This window comes from Leptodactylus fuscus, chromosome 4 (genome assembly GCF_031893055.1).
Source record: "Leptodactylus fuscus isolate aLepFus1 chromosome 4, aLepFus1.hap2, whole genome shotgun sequence".
Classification (NCBI taxonomy): domain Eukaryota; kingdom Metazoa; phylum Chordata; class Amphibia; order Anura; family Leptodactylidae; genus Leptodactylus; species Leptodactylus fuscus.
In genome coordinates this window covers 28,743,238-28,760,177 of record NC_134268.1, presented here as the reverse complement: position 1 = coordinate 28,760,177, position 16,940 = coordinate 28,743,238, and the positions used below count along the sequence as shown (strand labels likewise).

Sequence of the window (16,940 nt, the reverse complement as noted above, 5' to 3'; positions counted from 1 at the left end):
AGTTATGCCACTGCTGCTGCATTACACTCTGGGGTTGTATGGTCCCACCTTGTGTTTTTAGGGTTTATGTTCTTGTCTCGTTGTAAAGCCATTAGGGCCAGTCTCCAATTTCCATAATAGTTTCCTCCTCTGTAGTGAATCCACCGATGATGATGATTATTTTTGGAGGCCCAGGAAGCTGAAAAAAAACAACAACCAAAAAAAATTCATACTCACCTTCCATTACCTTTCTAGGACCTCCTCAACGCGTCTAGAGACGTCATCAGCCCAGGCTCAGCACTGAGGCCTGCGATTGGGTCTCAGCAGTGACCTGGCCACGCCGAGTATCATAACATCATGACACTCGATGCATCCAGGTGACTGATGGTGGTCCAATCACAGACCTCAGATGTGACACCCCCCCCCCCCCCCGGGCCATTGATGTCATACCAAAGATTAAAACAATGTCTCAAAATTGGGCCAAAATAAGTTGTAAACATCAAATACTTGGTTCAATGATCTTGACACGGAGCAGATTTGTTGCAGAAAACACCACAATTGAACAGTTTACAGCAATTTTACAAGTCCCATGAATGGAACATTTGCAGAAATTTCTGCAACAAGTTTGCCATGTGTGTACGAGCCCTAAGTATAGTTATAGCAGAAGTTCCTCTGTCTTGAATCTAAGGCTGATTTCTTTTTTCTCAATGCACTAGACATCACTTTAGCTTAGACATGATGGGCGCATTTTGTGCATTTCACCATGGCCTGGTCTAGAATACAGGACATGAGCTCTGCTCCGCCGTATTGATGGATTAGTCAGCAAAGTGGTGAGGAATTTGTACCCTTCAAGCTGTGAATTGTGCGGCCACTAATTAATTCAGGGCTCATTTAGATGAAGATCCTGGGAAAGAAAAATGGCAATTAATTGCAAGAAAAGGCTATCATGGACTTGCCCACCACAGACACGAATGAAGTGAAAGACATTGACAATGCAGAGAGCGGAGGAGTCACCGGGCACCCTCAGCTATATAGAAGAGCCGGTTGCCATGGCTAGGACAACAATAGGACTTACAAATCGTTAGCATAAGTAGGATGGAAACATCAAGGCTTTCCAAAGAAAAGCATTATTATATAGAATTAAAAGACTTTGCGACAAAACGGAGAGGTCAATATGTGGCAGAGTCATGTTTCCATCATAGGCCGTCTCCAGGAAAGGCATTGCTGTCACCGGTTCTGAGTGACACCTAAGACGTTGACGTAGAATTACAGATTCAGATTGAAATTAAATGAATTTACAGTTAGAGATGGGCGAATGGAACGAGATTAGTTTCGCAAATATTATTAGGGTTCACCCACCAGTTTCGTTTGGCCTAAGAGTATAATAAGTAGAGATGAGCGAACAGTAAAATGTTCGAGGTTCGATATTCGTTTCGAGTAGCCCCTCAATATTCAACTACTCGAATCGAATATCGAACCCTATTATAGCTTATGGGGGGAAAATGCTCGTTTCAGGGGTAGGCAACGTTCGATCAAATTATACTTACCAAGTCCACGAGTGAGGGTCGGTCTGGATCCTCCGAGAAGTCTTCTCCGTGCAGCTTCCCCGCGGCATCTTCCGGCTCTGATTTCACTCTGCCAGGCATCGGGCCTGGGCAGAGCCGACTGCGCATGCCCGCACTACAAGCAGACATGCGCAGTCGGCTCTGCCCATGCCCAATGCCTGGCAGAGTGAATGAAGAGCCGGAAGATGCCGCGGGGAAGCTGCACGGAGAAGACTTCTAAAGGTAGGAGAAGAACCAGCGTTGATTGGCTGACTGTATAGCATTCGGCAAATCAATGCTGGTTCTGCATCGAACTTTTACATTCAAATAGCGAGTGGTACTCGATCGAGTACGAGTATTTCGAATACCGTAGTATTCAATCGAATACCTACTCGATCGAGTACTACTCGCTCATCTCTAATAATAAGCAGAGCCCAGTGCTCTTTGGTCCTCTTTGGGCCTGTGACTTCACAGTTCTCAGTTGTGATGTGGGGCATGTTGATGTTATAATACTTGTGTAAAAGAATAAAGATGGCGGCCCAACCCAAGCGACCACTAATCACAGACCTTAGTGGTGATACAAGAGCCCGTGACATTATAGAAGAGGCCAGAAAAGGCCCAAAGGACCCGTGAACTTGGACCGAACACCTTAAGGGAGTCCAGGACAGATAAAGGAAGGTCAGTCTGAGTGTTTATTATTTTGAGTAACCTGAACGAAAAAAAATTGTGATAGCCTTTAAAACCACATGTACCAAACGTGAAAATGGGTCCGGCCAGTGGTCGTGAACAAGGAAAAAGTGGCTAGTGTTTTTGCTTAGAAAAAAATTTCCGAAAATAAGTTTCGAACTATTAAATTCTTTGTATTTTGGGATGACAGATTAAAGGACGGGCCTATACTTCTAATTTTTTATAGGTTTCGCTGTGTAATTGCTAACAGTAAAGGGTTGTTCTAGATTAACCAGTGGTTAGTAGTCACACATGGCACGTATAAGGCGGTTTTCATGTGTCAAAGGTTTGGCACAAAGCACAAAGTACAGTTAAAAGACATCTAAATTAGAAATTCGTTAACTATGGTTTGGCATTGTTAGAAAGCCATAGCGGCCTGTGCCAAGACAAGATGTCAGTGCCAAAACAAGATACTAGTGCCACTCATCCTTCTGATTGTGGTAGATACAATTAAATAGAATAGAACATACTAAAAATAAAACATTATCTAGAACAAAACCATAAAACCATAGATATGTGCTATAGCGGCTTTGACTCCTATGGTCAAAAACTCTATTCACATACAGATGTGCTCACCCAGTGGCATAACTAGGAATGGCGGGGCCCCATGGCGAACTTTTGACATGCCCCCCCACCCGACCGACACAGACCCCGAAGACCTCGACCGACCCCCTCCTTCCTGTGCGCTCTGTTATGCCCCATAGTGGTCCCTGCACACAGTATTATCCCCCATAGTGGCCCCTGCACACACTATTATGTCCCTCAGTGGCCCCTCCACACAGTGTTATCCCCCACAGTGGCCCCTGCAAACATTATTGTACCCCATAGTGGCCCCTGCAAACAGTATTATGCCCCCTAGTGGCCCCTGCACACAGTATTATCCCCCATAGTGGCCCCTGCACACAGTATTATCCCCCATAGTGGCCCCTGCACACAGTATTATCCCCCATAGTGGCCCCTGCACACAGTATTATCCCCCTTAGTGGCCCCTGCACACAGTATTATGTCCCATAGTGACCCCTGCACACAGTATTATACCCCATAGTGGCCCCTGCACACAGTATTATGTCCCATTGTGGACACCCATAAACAATTATTATACTCTGGGGTCTTTTCAGACCCCAGAGTATAATAATCAGAGACCCAGGGGGAGAAAAACATAAAAAGAACTCTGTTACTCACCTATCTCCCAGCTCCTACGATGTTGGCCTCTGAAGTAGTCCATCTTCAATGACGTCAGACGTCACATGACCTGGGACGCAGGCCGGGGTCATGAGATGTCAGACGACTAGGCCAAAGCCTGCCTGGATTGTGGAGAGGTAAGTAACAGTGTTTTTTATGTTTCTTACCTCTCCCAGGCCACCGATCATTATACTCAGGGGTCCGAAAAGACCCCCGAGTATAATGATAGCAGTGGTAGCGGCTGTCACCGGGCCCCAAAAGTTCCAGGCCCTGTGGCAGTTGCCTCTGCTGCTACGGCGGTAGTTACGCCACTGTGCTCACCCTCACCTTAGGACTAAGGACTGCAATTTACCATAAAACCAATTCAATACAATACTGCAAAATGCTTGACAAGCTGCACTTCACAATACAGCCACTGGGTGGCCACAAATAAAAAAAACATAGGATAGACATCTCCTGATAGAGTATCACAAAATTAAGTTATTCTGAGAAGCTAGTCATCCCTTGGTACACATATCTGGACATGTCCAGCCAAGAAGACAACACACATCTGTAATGACAATACACTGAAAGAATCACAACCAGGGATCACTCTGATTCAACCACTTCTTTAAAATTATGATATGAATTGTGACCTGTTTTCTGCAAGACTTGGCTATATGTATCTCTGGATATGGGCCCCGGCTGGCTAATAAATTATGTTCTGATATAAACAGAAAACATTCCAAAAATTCCTGAAAAACTGAATGTGTTTGAAACAACAAAATATATGTTTATGTAAAATAGATAATACAAAAAATAAATGTGAAGAATTTTAAATTCAACATAGACAGGAAACAGAGATCCGTGTTACGAGAGATCCATGTTACTGGTTTGGTAATTCCTTACAATGTTTACAGTAGTTTTTTTTTATCTTGATGTTCCAGGACTACATTTGTTTTTTGCATTCTGTCTTTAGGAGGTCACAGTGTGGTTTTTATACTTTAAGTACTATATTAGTTTTTCGATTTTATTTGTTTAATTTTTGGAATCCAATGAAGTAGAAGCTTTAACAATCCACTCTCACTTTTGTTCCAGTGGTTTTTGGTTTGTGTTGGGATGTCACCTGTGTAGCAGGTAGTACAGAGACTAGTGAAGGGTTTCTGCCATAGTAAATTATTAGATGACGGAATCCTCAGAAGTCAGACTTTATAATCACGGGATTAACCGTACTGGCGGGATCAGATTCTTAGAACTTTTTATTGCATTTGCTCCTGAAAGTAAAGCAAGACGTGACTTATATGGACAATGGGGATGTAATGTCGCAGGACTGTAGTCGCTTTCTGTCTACAGAATCACATCTTAATTATAATATAAGAGATTTGTGTTGTGGCCGCATGTCTTTATACTGTACAGTGAACATTTGACTATTTACATGCAGAATTCATTGCACTATGTAAATGTTTTAGCGGGAAAAATGCTGCAAAGAAAGAATACTTTCAGAAATAGAAGGGTTAATATTTGTCAATTTAAAAAAAGGGAGGGAAGGGAATAAATAAAGAGAAATGTAAATTCCTTCAATATTTGGTGTGACTTTTGCCCTTTGGAGGAGGAGTCCTTGAAGTGTTGATCCGGCCCCCACAGAGCCCTGATCTCAACATCATCCAGTCTGTCTGGGATGAGATGAAGAGACAGACGGATTGGAGGAAGCCTACATCCACAGAAGATCTGTGCTTAGTTCTCCAAGGTGGTGGGAACAACCTCCCTGCCAAGTTCTGCCAAAATCTGTATGCAAGTACCGAGAAGAACTGATGGAAGGCAAAGGGCAAAGGTCACACCAAATATTGATGAGATTTACATGAATCTTTTCTTCATTGCTTTTTTGTTAATTGACAACAATTAATTATTAACCCTTCTATTTCTGAAAGTATTCTTGCTTTGCAGTTTTTTGGCAGACTAACATGTAATTTCTGCACAGTACCGCACATCAAAAGTTGATTAACTTTCTAATTACATGACATTACTTTGTAGCAATCCTGGGTAGTGGTCTCTTTTATGCTTTAGAGTAGCATTCACGTTTCTGCTTGTCCAATTGTCATTGGATTATCCACAATTTAGCTGCCCTGCCATAATGTAGTGGAATAAGTTGTCCATATACAGTATCATCAATAGTCTATCATAATATGCAGATCTTCTGAACACAGCCAACAAGAAATGATAAAATATTGCATTTCTGCAGGGTTCAGAATTAGAAGTATGATTGCTGCTCTGGAGTATAATGCAGGCTGGAACTCGGTATCAGTACTAGATATGCAGTATATTGTAATGTATGAATCTGCAAAATGTGCGATACTCTTCCAACAAAGCCACAGATGGAAACAGGTGAAAGTTCTACTTTATATTTCACGAAGACGACTTTTGAGCAGAGTTGTATGAGGATGTGTGCACTATTTCAGGCCCACCGGGGTAAAGAATTATCTTCAAACCTGCAAGCAATGGGGAACAGGCTGCCTAATGGTTATCAGCTCTTGGTAAGATCTATTGGTCCTTGCAGAATGAAGTTGTTCCTTAGACTATTTCTAGTCCACTAGGAAGGGCAATAATGGTGGCAAGTTGGAGACCAAAAGGTTCTACATCAACAGTGGGAATGCACAAAGATAGAGATGAGCGAGTAGGTATTCGATCAAATACTACGGTATTCGAAATACTCATACTCGATCGAGTACCACTCGCTATTCGAATGTAAAAGTTTGATGCAGAACCAGCATTGATTGGCCGAATGCTATACAGTCGGCCAATCAACACTGGTTCTTCTCCTACCTTTAGAAGTCTTCTTTGTGCAGCTTCCCCGCGGCATCTTCCGGCTCTTCATTCACTCTGCCAGGCTTGTAGTGCGGGCATGCGCAGTCGGCTCTGCCCAGGCCCGATGCCTGGCAGAGTGAATTCAGAGCCGGAAGATGCCGCGGGGAAGCTGCACGGAGAAGACTTCTCAGAGGATCCAGCCCGACCCTCACTCATGGATTTGGTAAGTATAATTTGATTGAATGTTGCCTACCCCTGAAACGAGCATTTTTCCCCCATAGGCTATAATAGGGTTCGATATTCGATTTGAGTAGTCGAATATTGAGGGATTACTCGAAACGAATATCGAACCTCGAACATTTTACTGTTCGCTCATCTCTACACAAGGAGATGCAATGGCGGTATTTGTAGTCCACAGGATAATGAAAAGTTTAAGACTTGTAATGTAGAAGGAGCCAAAGGTTCAACATTTGTAATCCTCAAAGAGGTGTATTGAAACCTGATTGGACCTATGCCTCTGTTGGGATGTGCTATGGTGGGGTAACTCCCGTCCTTGGGGCTTAGTCAATACCTCAACAGCCCTATAGATAACGGGAACCTACAAATGAGGGAGATTTACTATTTTTGGCACATACTGAGGAAACTTTGTTAGAGGCATTCTACTCCCTAGAGAGTGTCAGGAAGTGTTCCATGGTACTGTGGCAAAAATTGGGGCCCAAACTTAAGAGTCCAGTCCATCTCTTACCTGAGTTGCTCTATGATGCCCTCATATCCTATTTCTCAGCTGCTCTTCCTTCTTTAGTCCCATTACAAAAACTTCAATTTGACACCCCAGTAGGGGTGTCAAACACCATAAGTACCCTTATTGTTGTGGACTGAGACCTTACCAGAAAGAAAATAATTATTTATCCAATATGGTAACAGCATACAAGTGCCCATTGGGTGGTTACCGAATGCGGCAATGCGGCAATTCCTACCCTGCAACCTATTGACATCCCCATTACTGTCCAAATCCACTTTCGGCAGTGCTGAAATCTTGCGCATGCGCTGCACAAGGTGACATCATAGAAAAAAAAGCCATCAATCAAGAGAAAAGGGAGCGGAACCTTGGTTGTGGAATCCGCTATAGTGTACCATATAGGTATATATAAGTACAAAGAACAGGCCTATAACAAAACATTTCTTAATTTATTGTGTAGATTTTGAAAAATAAAACCCCTTCAGAATACATAATTTAGATGACGTACACTTTTCAGAAAATGCTGTTTTTGAATGTAACTGTACCTAAAAATATGCATAAAATACATCATACACCCATACTTCATACATGGATACTAAGGCTTAATAATAGCAAACAAAGCTATGAAAACACTAAAGGATAAAACATGTCTTATATGGAGTTTACTTTGCATACCATTATAACCTTTGCCAGTACCATAATACTGCTGGTTTGTTTAAAGGGGTTGTCCGACTAACTTCGGGTAAGAGCAGGGCATGGTAGAAAGTAATAAAGTCACACACATTAGTTTGTCAATGTTCCCCATTTCAGCACTGGTTGCTGGGCTCTCATTAGACCGAAATCGATGACGTCGGGTTTATCGTCATGCGACCACTGCATAAAATCACTGACCCCTGAATTGACATGGTGCGAGATTGCTGAGGTCAGCCAGTCATGTGGCATTTGTGGACCGGTTCCCACTGAAGTCAATAACTGACTCGTGTGGCCACTAAAGGGTTGTCCAGGATTTTCAGTTTTTCCAGAAAATGTGTAAAAAAAACCAAACAAACTCATACTCACTTGTCCCCAGTGCTCCAGTGTCTCCCACCGTGGTCCGATCCTTCTGCTCCCGGGGTCTTGTATTGGCAGAAGTCCTTGCTACATGTGACAGTGGAGGTCAACCAGTGCCTAAGGAAAGGACATGGGATGCCACAGGTGACGTATGTCAGTGATGTCCCAGTTCCTTTCCTTAGGACGCTGATTGTCCACAGTGGACTTCCACTGGAAGAAGCATTGGGGAACCACTGGATCGGAGCTCTGAGGATAAGTGAGTATGTTTTGGGGTTTTTTTGCTCTTCCCTAGCCTCCATGCATAAAACTGTATACCCCCCATTTAAAGATCTTGTTACCACTTCTAGTATGGCAAGTACAAACAATACCAAGGAGATAACAGGGATCGAGCTATCTACTCAACCTATAAGTTGAATTATGTTTTTACCATGTTTTTACCATGTCCTGCTCATATGAGTCAGATAACCCCTTAAAATGAGAAATGAAATTATTGTTTGAGCGTAATATTTGTGCTTAAACAATTGCGTAAGTAAATTTTGTGATGTAAAAATATATGTAAACTATAGAAATATTAGGATGTTTTGGTTGTTATTTAGTACATACAGTAAATGTTAAAGTTGCAAGATGGTGCAGTTTCCCTTACAAAGTACGTGTTCTACACAATCAATGAGGAAAGTTATGTTTCGGGTTCTGCAAAGATGTAGCAGAGTATTGTTTTTTACACATGTATTATCACATTGTTTTATCTGTGATAAATCTACAAAGTTGTCAGATGGTTCTTTTCAGATTGCTCATTGGTTCACTAGCACCTTTGTGATGTTTCTGGACCATCAGGAATCAATAATGAAAAATGCCACATTTTAGTTGGAACCGCTAAATGTACAGTTACATTTCTTGAATCCGTAGAAAAATCTTGAGCGTTCTCGTGTGATTTCTTCTCCATCTTCTTATCTGGATAGTTTAGATTTTAAATCCATAAAACCGCCTGTAAATCTTACTGTCCATGCAATACACTTAGTACATAATTCCTTACGCCAAGTTCTTGGATAAATTGATAAAAAAACAAACATATCCGTAATGGATCAACCATGTTTCGCACCATTTGCTTAAATCCCAGTAATGAAGTCCAGCTGACAACAAGAAATCATCCATACCGAACCGTTCCGAGTTGTGGATTTACCGTAAGTCACATCTTACGTCAGTAATTCAACTGAAAAGAGAAACTTCCCATAGATATCTGTATGTCATTGTCCCCAGAGGCGTAACATCAAGCTTCTGGGCCCCAATGCAAAATCTGTACCAGGCCCCCAACAATAATGTATCATATATAATACTCAGCTCCACAAATTGGGAAGAGGCACCTTATGGACACCATAAGGCTTCTGGGCCCAGATGCAACCGCACCCTCTGCACCTGCTCAAGTTACGCCCCTCATTGTCCCGCTCTTCTGAATTAGAAGTCCAATGGTCGAATCATCATCGTTGTTGAGCGTAAGGAGTAACTTGGACCTTTGAAGTAATGCCACTTTATGCCATTCAATTTCCCATGATTCTGACCAGCGGTGTAATACATTCCATTGAGGTTGGAAGGGCCACAAGCATCGAACCACCAACCTAAGTGAAAAAAAATATGATCATGTCAATGAATTATAGATTTAAAGACTTTATTCACTTAAAATGAATATTTACCCTTGTTCTATCTAAATACAGAAGAGCCTTTGCCTTACTCCTACTCATATTCTACTTCTAGGTGGTCTACTTCTACTTCTAGGTGGTCTACTTCTACTTCTAGGTGGCCAAGGACACAGGTTTTACCCTCTCGGCCATGAGTGAGTCATAGATATATTAATCTCAGCCTTGTGTTGGGACTTAGATTCGAGTAATGTATCCCTATTAGGGTTGAGCCGATCTTGACTTTTCAGGATCGATTTTAAAATCCGATTTCCGATCATTTTTCATTCAAACCCGATCTTGATCCCAATTCCGATCCCAATGCAAGTCAATGGGATTTTTTTATTAATCGGAGATCGGATTTTGAAAGCAATGCTATTCACTATACAGCATGGAATCTAAACATTGAACGCTTTAATTTTTAGAATCCACACTGTGTAGTGAATCACTAAGTAGCCAGAGGATTTTTTTTTTTAATCCTCTGGCTACTTAGTCCCCCCTGGTGTCCACTTACCCCCAGAGATGGCTGCTCCGCTGCTCCGATGTCCTTCTTGCTGCCACTCCCCGCTGCAGTCTTCTTTGCCTCGCTGCTCCCTGCCTCCCAGGTTAGGAGAGTGTGGGCGGGTACTGGGAGGGGAGATGTCACGTCTCCCCGCCCTGTACCCGCCCACACTCTCCTAAGACACAAGCCCCACCTTCCTAGCTCTTTAAACATTAACTTGGGAGGCGGGGCAGTGAGGCAAAGAAGACTGCAGGGTGGAGTGGCAGCGAGAAGAACACCAGAGCAGCGGAGCAGGCATCTCTGGAGGTAAGTAGCTACGAGACATGTTAGTTTAGTCTCCCTTTAGAATGAATGAAGGCAGCCGGCACGCAGGGGGTTAAGGCTGTGTGCCGGCTGCTTCCATTCATTCCTATGGAACCACAGCGGAGCCTTCACACTGAGTATACACTATATACTCAGTGTGAAGGCTAAGGGGAAATAGTGGGGAAATAATCCTCGATCTCGATCCCACCTAAATAGATCGTGTTCGGAATTCTGATTGCGATCGTGAAATTTTCTCGATCGCTGATCGGAATCCGATCTTTTCAACCCTAATCCCTATCTCAGCCATGACAAACTGACTGAGATTGAAAGCGCCATGATGTCAACACAGCCCTGTGTGATTGGGCCTCAGTGGTGACCCGGGACACATGATGGGACTATTCCCCATGGTGGGAGTATTCAAGGATTATCTTATCGTGTCAGCTAACAGGATGGAATTTATAACAAACCAAGTTTGTAACAAACCAGTTTGCTCATCCCTGTCCATACCTGTCTACCCTCCAATCTGATCCCTTCGTGTTTCACGCTGGTGTCAATTGACCCGCCTGGGTCAGCTATCACCTACTCCAAGACTACTCCAAAAGGCAGCAACCTGGTAGCCCCTACAAGTCCAGATCTCTGTATAGGGTTAGAACCACGGGATTACTTACACAACACCTTCAAGACTACCCCAAACCAAACCAGTTAGGTGACCCAGCGGGTCCTCACCCAACATTTATTTTACAAATTGTCAGATTACTGAACGTACATACATTGCATTGACCTTTATGATTAATATATGCCTTTTCCAAAATACCTTTTTGCGTGTTTTTGCTTCTCAGAGTATCCTGTTGCTTCCTAAACTTCCAAACTCGGCGTACTAACAATGATGAAATGATTTTTCCAATACAGACACCACAATGTTTCTACCAAATCCAAGGAGTCCTTGTTCAGACCCCAGGATCCAAGCTCCCAGTCTTTAGTCCTTTATGAGGAATTTTACTCCTCGGTAATTCATCTAATATGAAAGGATATCATTTATCTCCTTGGCAATGACAAAGGGCCGACTGCCATAGGATCTAATTCATGTGTGCGCTGTATGTGAGCGCTGCCTGCTGTGTTAGGAAAATATCACTCAGACATGTCGGCACAGATCTCTTGGATAATCCATTTTGGATTCCATCTTCTAAAGTAATGCTTCACAATGAAGCCCACGGAGACAGATTTATATCACTATATTTGGCATTTTTTAGTTTTTCTTCCAGTTCAATATGTCGTGATTGCGCAATAATGGCAATTGGACCAATAGCAAGAAAAATAATGCTTAATCCTTCATTGAAGTGAAGACATCAATTTACAACTTCTCATATTGAAGATATTTAAGAGCTTAGGCTCGTAAGGACATGACTCTCGTTTTACTCTCTTATGGTATCTTTACGTTATTTACTTTATATTTTTGTCCTCCTACTTGCGGTGGTTTTGCCCTTTGTATTTGACAGTCCACCGTGATGGGCCAAAATTGTGGCAGTGTCACTGGTCACCAAGAAAATATAGCTTTATGGCTTTCATCTTGCCGGTGGAGCGTCTAGTTCTACTAGCTCAGAGCTGACGTAGGGGCAAAGTGATGGCACTGAGTATTGCTTTATGGCATTGCTAAGGAGAGAGCGACCAATGGGAAGGCAAACTAGATGGAGTAAAGAAGAGGTGAGTGCCAGAGATGTATGTTTGTAGAGCAAGAGGGCTTACAACCACCATAAGAAGCCAATAGCAAGAGACAGAAGAGCATTGGAAGCCACTGCCTGGTTTACATGGGTTGGGAGAGGACCTGGACAGAGGGAAGAGTGGCTACTTCTCCATGGCCTTCAGAGTGGGCTGGTTGAGTAGAATAAAACGGACACAAGAGCACTACTCCTTCTATATTATTGGTATCATGTGGTTTCCACAGTTAAAGGGATCTGTCACCAGAACCCAACACCATTTGGCTTAGGGGCTGAGTATTATGATACGTCTGACAACAACAATTACTCTTTACTAGAGATAAGCGAGTAGTACTCGATCAAGTAGGTATTCGATCGACTACTACGGTATTCAAAATACTTGTACTCGATCGAGTACCACTCGCTATTCGAATGGAAAAGTTTGATGCAGAACCAGCATTGATTGGCCGAATGCTATACAGTCGGCCAATCAATGCTGGTTCTTCCCCTACCTTTAGAAGTCTTCTCCGTGCAGCGTCCCCGCGGCGTCTTCCGGCTCTGAATTCACTCTGCCAGGCATTGGGCCTGGGCAGAGCCGACTGCGCATGCCAGGCAGAGTGAATTCAGAGCCGGAAGACGCCGCGGGGACGCTGCATGGAGAAGACTTCTCGGAGGATCCAGCCCGACCCTCACTCTTGGACTTGGTAAGTATAATTTGATCGATGTTGCCTACCCCTGAAACGAGCATTTTCCCCCAACAGACTATAATAGGGTTTGATATTCGATTCAAGTAGTCGAATATTGAGGGGCTACTCGAAACGAATATCGAATCTCGAACATTTTACTGTTCGCTCATCTCTACTCTTTACTCATAAAAAACTTACAAATGCTCAGCTGAGCCAAGTATATGGCGGATTCGGGAAGAACATATGTCTAAGGTAATGGTTACCTTCACCAGTATGCGGCTATATGGAACAGGTTTTCCTATTCCAATTAGAATTATATGGTTTATTTTTCTACAGTATTACTATTATTAACACCTACTACAATTAATAATATGATTTTTAATCTATGATATTAACTATTTTTCTAATATATTGACAGTTTATTTTTCAAAAACTAAAAAAATTATATTTTCTACCACTATTATCCTTTTTATGGCAATTATTATTATTATTATTATTATTATTATTATGGCTTTATGTGCTATTTTTCAGGTTAGATTTGTATTGTGCTTTATGTCTATCAGTCTTTTTTATGCTTAGCTTACACACCCTGTATTTATACCATCACAATCCTCCATTATTCCAGCTATAGCAACAAAAAGCCGATCCTTAGGATCCATGTTATGTAAAATAATAGTCTACATCCTTACACACATGGTACGTGTTGTGTGGGTTTGTGCATAGACCAGCACCATTTATATACACCAAGTGATGTAATATTACGATAGCTAGTTTGTATAATCTCATGTACTGTTATCTGTCTCGAGCCGCTAACATAACACAATACATCACTGTAAACGTCTTGATGGAATAGATTGATTCTCTAGAATTAACATTCGGAACATCAAAGAGGTCTCTGCCAAGTGTCAAGCTATGTCTAAGTAGTTGTGACATGGGCCTGCTCTCCGTCCATCAATACCCATAGTTATTCCTCTGCCGGGTTTGTTATTCGGTACGTGCATGCTATTCCTCACGGTGCATCCAGAACAGCGCGCTAATTACACATCTGAACAGTGTTTTAGAACCGTACGTGCTATTTGCTCTCTTAACTTCTATGGAAGGAATTGGTGCAATAATATATTGTATTTGAAATCAGACACGTGGATAACGTCATGCCAATTGTAGCTGAGTAGTCTATGAAAATCAAAGACCTTTGCCAAGTGCGGGTCACTCATTTTCATTGTAGATGGATAGCCTGAACTTTCAAAACAATCATCTGTATGTAGTCTTTAATAGATCATGTGTATCGGTTACAAACTTGGGACTTAGGACTTGGTAGTCCTTAATATCTCCATCATTAAAGGCAACATATCATTAAAGAAGTCTTCGCAAATTTTACATAAATTTTTCATGTAACTTCCCATAAAAAGGCCCAATGGCATTTAGAACATGTTCACAAAGGGATATTTCTTGTTCCAGCAGCTCTATTTCCATTTTACTGTTTAGCCTGGGACAGATTCAGCAGAGTCATCTCATAATCATTAGAGGGAAGGAGATTTAGCGACAGACAATTCTATTATACTGTTAAACTAATAATAGGAAGCTTTATAGGGACTTCAAGGCTTGACCCAGATGTTAAGAAAATAATAATAATATTAAAAAAATACTATTTTTTTTTTATATCACATTAGTAACCCACCATTTCTTTGCAATTATTTCTGTTTGCTTCGGCATCCAATATCCTAATTAGATTCTCTACACAGTCAGGTGGGAGGTGACAGACTGTTTGCTCCAGCCCAGGACCATTCATCTGAAGACCTAATTATGATATTGTGTGCTGAAACCTAACAGCAATGGTTGCTCAGGAATGGTGGGGGCTAGAAAAACAAACAAATGACAACTACATCATAATTGGTGGATTGGAGCCTATTAAAGAATGCAAAAAGTTGGAGATGGTGGAGGTGGTTAAAGAGTCTTCTATAAATGCCCACCTTTATCTAGTGCCACCACCACCCCTGCCAGTTCTGTAGTGATGACTTACTGTACACCATTCGTGTGACACTGGAGATAGTCAAGTTCTGTAAGGCTACAGTCACACCTGCTCTGGAGTCTATTGCAGTGTTTGCCAAAAATCTAGACTTTTTCCTCTACTGGTTTCAGTTTTAAAGCGACAGACACCAGATAGACCCCATTATAGTCAATGAGCGCCATGTGTAATCGCTATTTTAGCAGTCTGCGTCTCTAATGTTTTGTTCCACCAATGGACTATAACAACAGAGAGCCAGATCTTGTGTAAACGTAGCATTACTAAGAAGACGTCTTAGAGGACCTTGGGCTTGATGATCAGTCTTTGCTCCCCATATCCCTTATATACATTGCCTACATGGTGGGTATACTTCTAGACTTGTATCTAGGGTTGAGCCGATCTCAGGATCGATTTTAAAATCGGGATCCGATCTTTCCCAATTCCGATAGCTCAACCATATTAATGATATATACATGAATAGGGTTGAGACGATCTTGAGATAACCTCTGACCTCGATCCCGCCGGGAAAGATCGGGATTGGAATTCCGATTGCGATTGTGAAATTTACTCGATCGCCGATCGGAATCTGATCTTTTCCCATCCTGATGGCTCAACCCTACTTGTATCCTTATAGTATATACATTATATACTATCAGAGAGAGATGATACAATGTGTTGACGTGCTCCAAAACTATTATAGTAGTCTTAAATGGAAGTTGTATTATTCTTTTCCTCCTGTTCAGGGCGTAGCGGTATATTTCTACAACAAGCCGTGTATATTTGCTCACAGCCATGTCTTTCACTATCTGCATCAGCGTTATGTCAGATTGAAGGGCTAGTCAGGGATCAAGGGAATTTGCCATCGGAAACGCTTAAAAAATGATTGGGGTGGAAGTGAGCGAGTTCACGTCAGTGGCATATAACTGCAGGAAAATCTCTGAAAATGACCATATTTCTGTGATAATATTGCACATAATCTATTCTTCAAAGCAAATCCCAGGGAATGAATAACACCATAAGTAATAATGTAAATGTTTACCCGCTCCTTCCAAAGACATTTCTGAAAGTACTTCTTCCAGATGAGTGATAGGAAGTGTTAATGGCACATGACAGCGGCCAATACAAACACAAGATGAAGTCCATAAGGAACAATAGGGCTCTTGTACGACTCATTTGGAAAACACAATCTGTACTGACAAAGTGATTTCTATGTACAGACATAGCTGAGTACCAGATAGTAATAATTTACCTGCAGCTTGATAACAGTCTAAAAGTGACTAGTACAATGCTACTATTGAGGGGTCCTCGACCTGACTACATACTGTAGTCAGAAATAGACATGTGCGTTACTAAGTTGATTCTTTGGCTTAATGGGACTCAAGAAATTAATTCTATCCACCGGATAGAGAATGAGTGTCTCATTGATGCCGATGTGAACTCTGAGATCCCTATGGTCACAAGAATCTGGATTTCAAGTTTTCCTACTTTAACAAAGTGTTCCATGTAACTGTATGGGAAGTGTCAAAAAGACGATCCTTAGGCTCACCAGATAAAATTATTTTGGTCTACCCTCTAACAGCTAGAGATAGGCGAACCTCTCAGGATTCATTTTATTTTGGGCTTGGAGTGTTTGGGTCCAATATTTTTTTGGGTTGACCAAGTTCAGTATGAATCACATTATAAATTGGCTTAAAATATAGTGTATAACACTCTTAGGGTTCCTAGGATCCTATCTATAAAACATAGTGTAGAACACTGTCAGGGCTCCTACGAATCTATATATAAAACATAGTGTAGAACACTGTCAGGGCTCCTAGGAACCAATCTATAAAACATAGTGTAGAACACTGTCAGGGCTCCTAGGAACCTATCTATAAAACATAGTGTAGAATACTGTCAGGGCTCCTAGGAACCTATCTATAAAACATAGTGTAGAACACTGTCAGGACTCCTGGGAACATATCTATAAAACACAGTGTAGAACACTGTCAGGGCTCCTAGGAACCTATCTATAAAACATAGTGTAGAACACTGTCAGGGCTCCTAGGAACCTATCTATAAAACATAGTGTAGAACACT

General features: G+C 41.9%; 1 protein-coding gene across 1 annotated transcript in view; it reads right to left on the bottom strand.

The window, feature by feature from the left end:
• Nucleotides 1-7,416: 7,416 nt before the first annotated feature.
• Nucleotides 7,417-16,940, bottom strand: part of ANGPT1 (angiopoietin 1) — a 235,820-nt gene continuing 226,296 nt past the window's right edge. Inside the window, exon 9 of the mRNA XM_075270268.1 lies at nucleotides 7,417-9,614. Within this exon, the coding sequence (XP_075126369.1) occupies nucleotides 9,454-9,614 (161 nt within the window). The 3' untranslated portion in view covers nucleotides 7,417-9,453. The remainder of the gene's footprint in view (nucleotides 9,615-16,940) is intronic.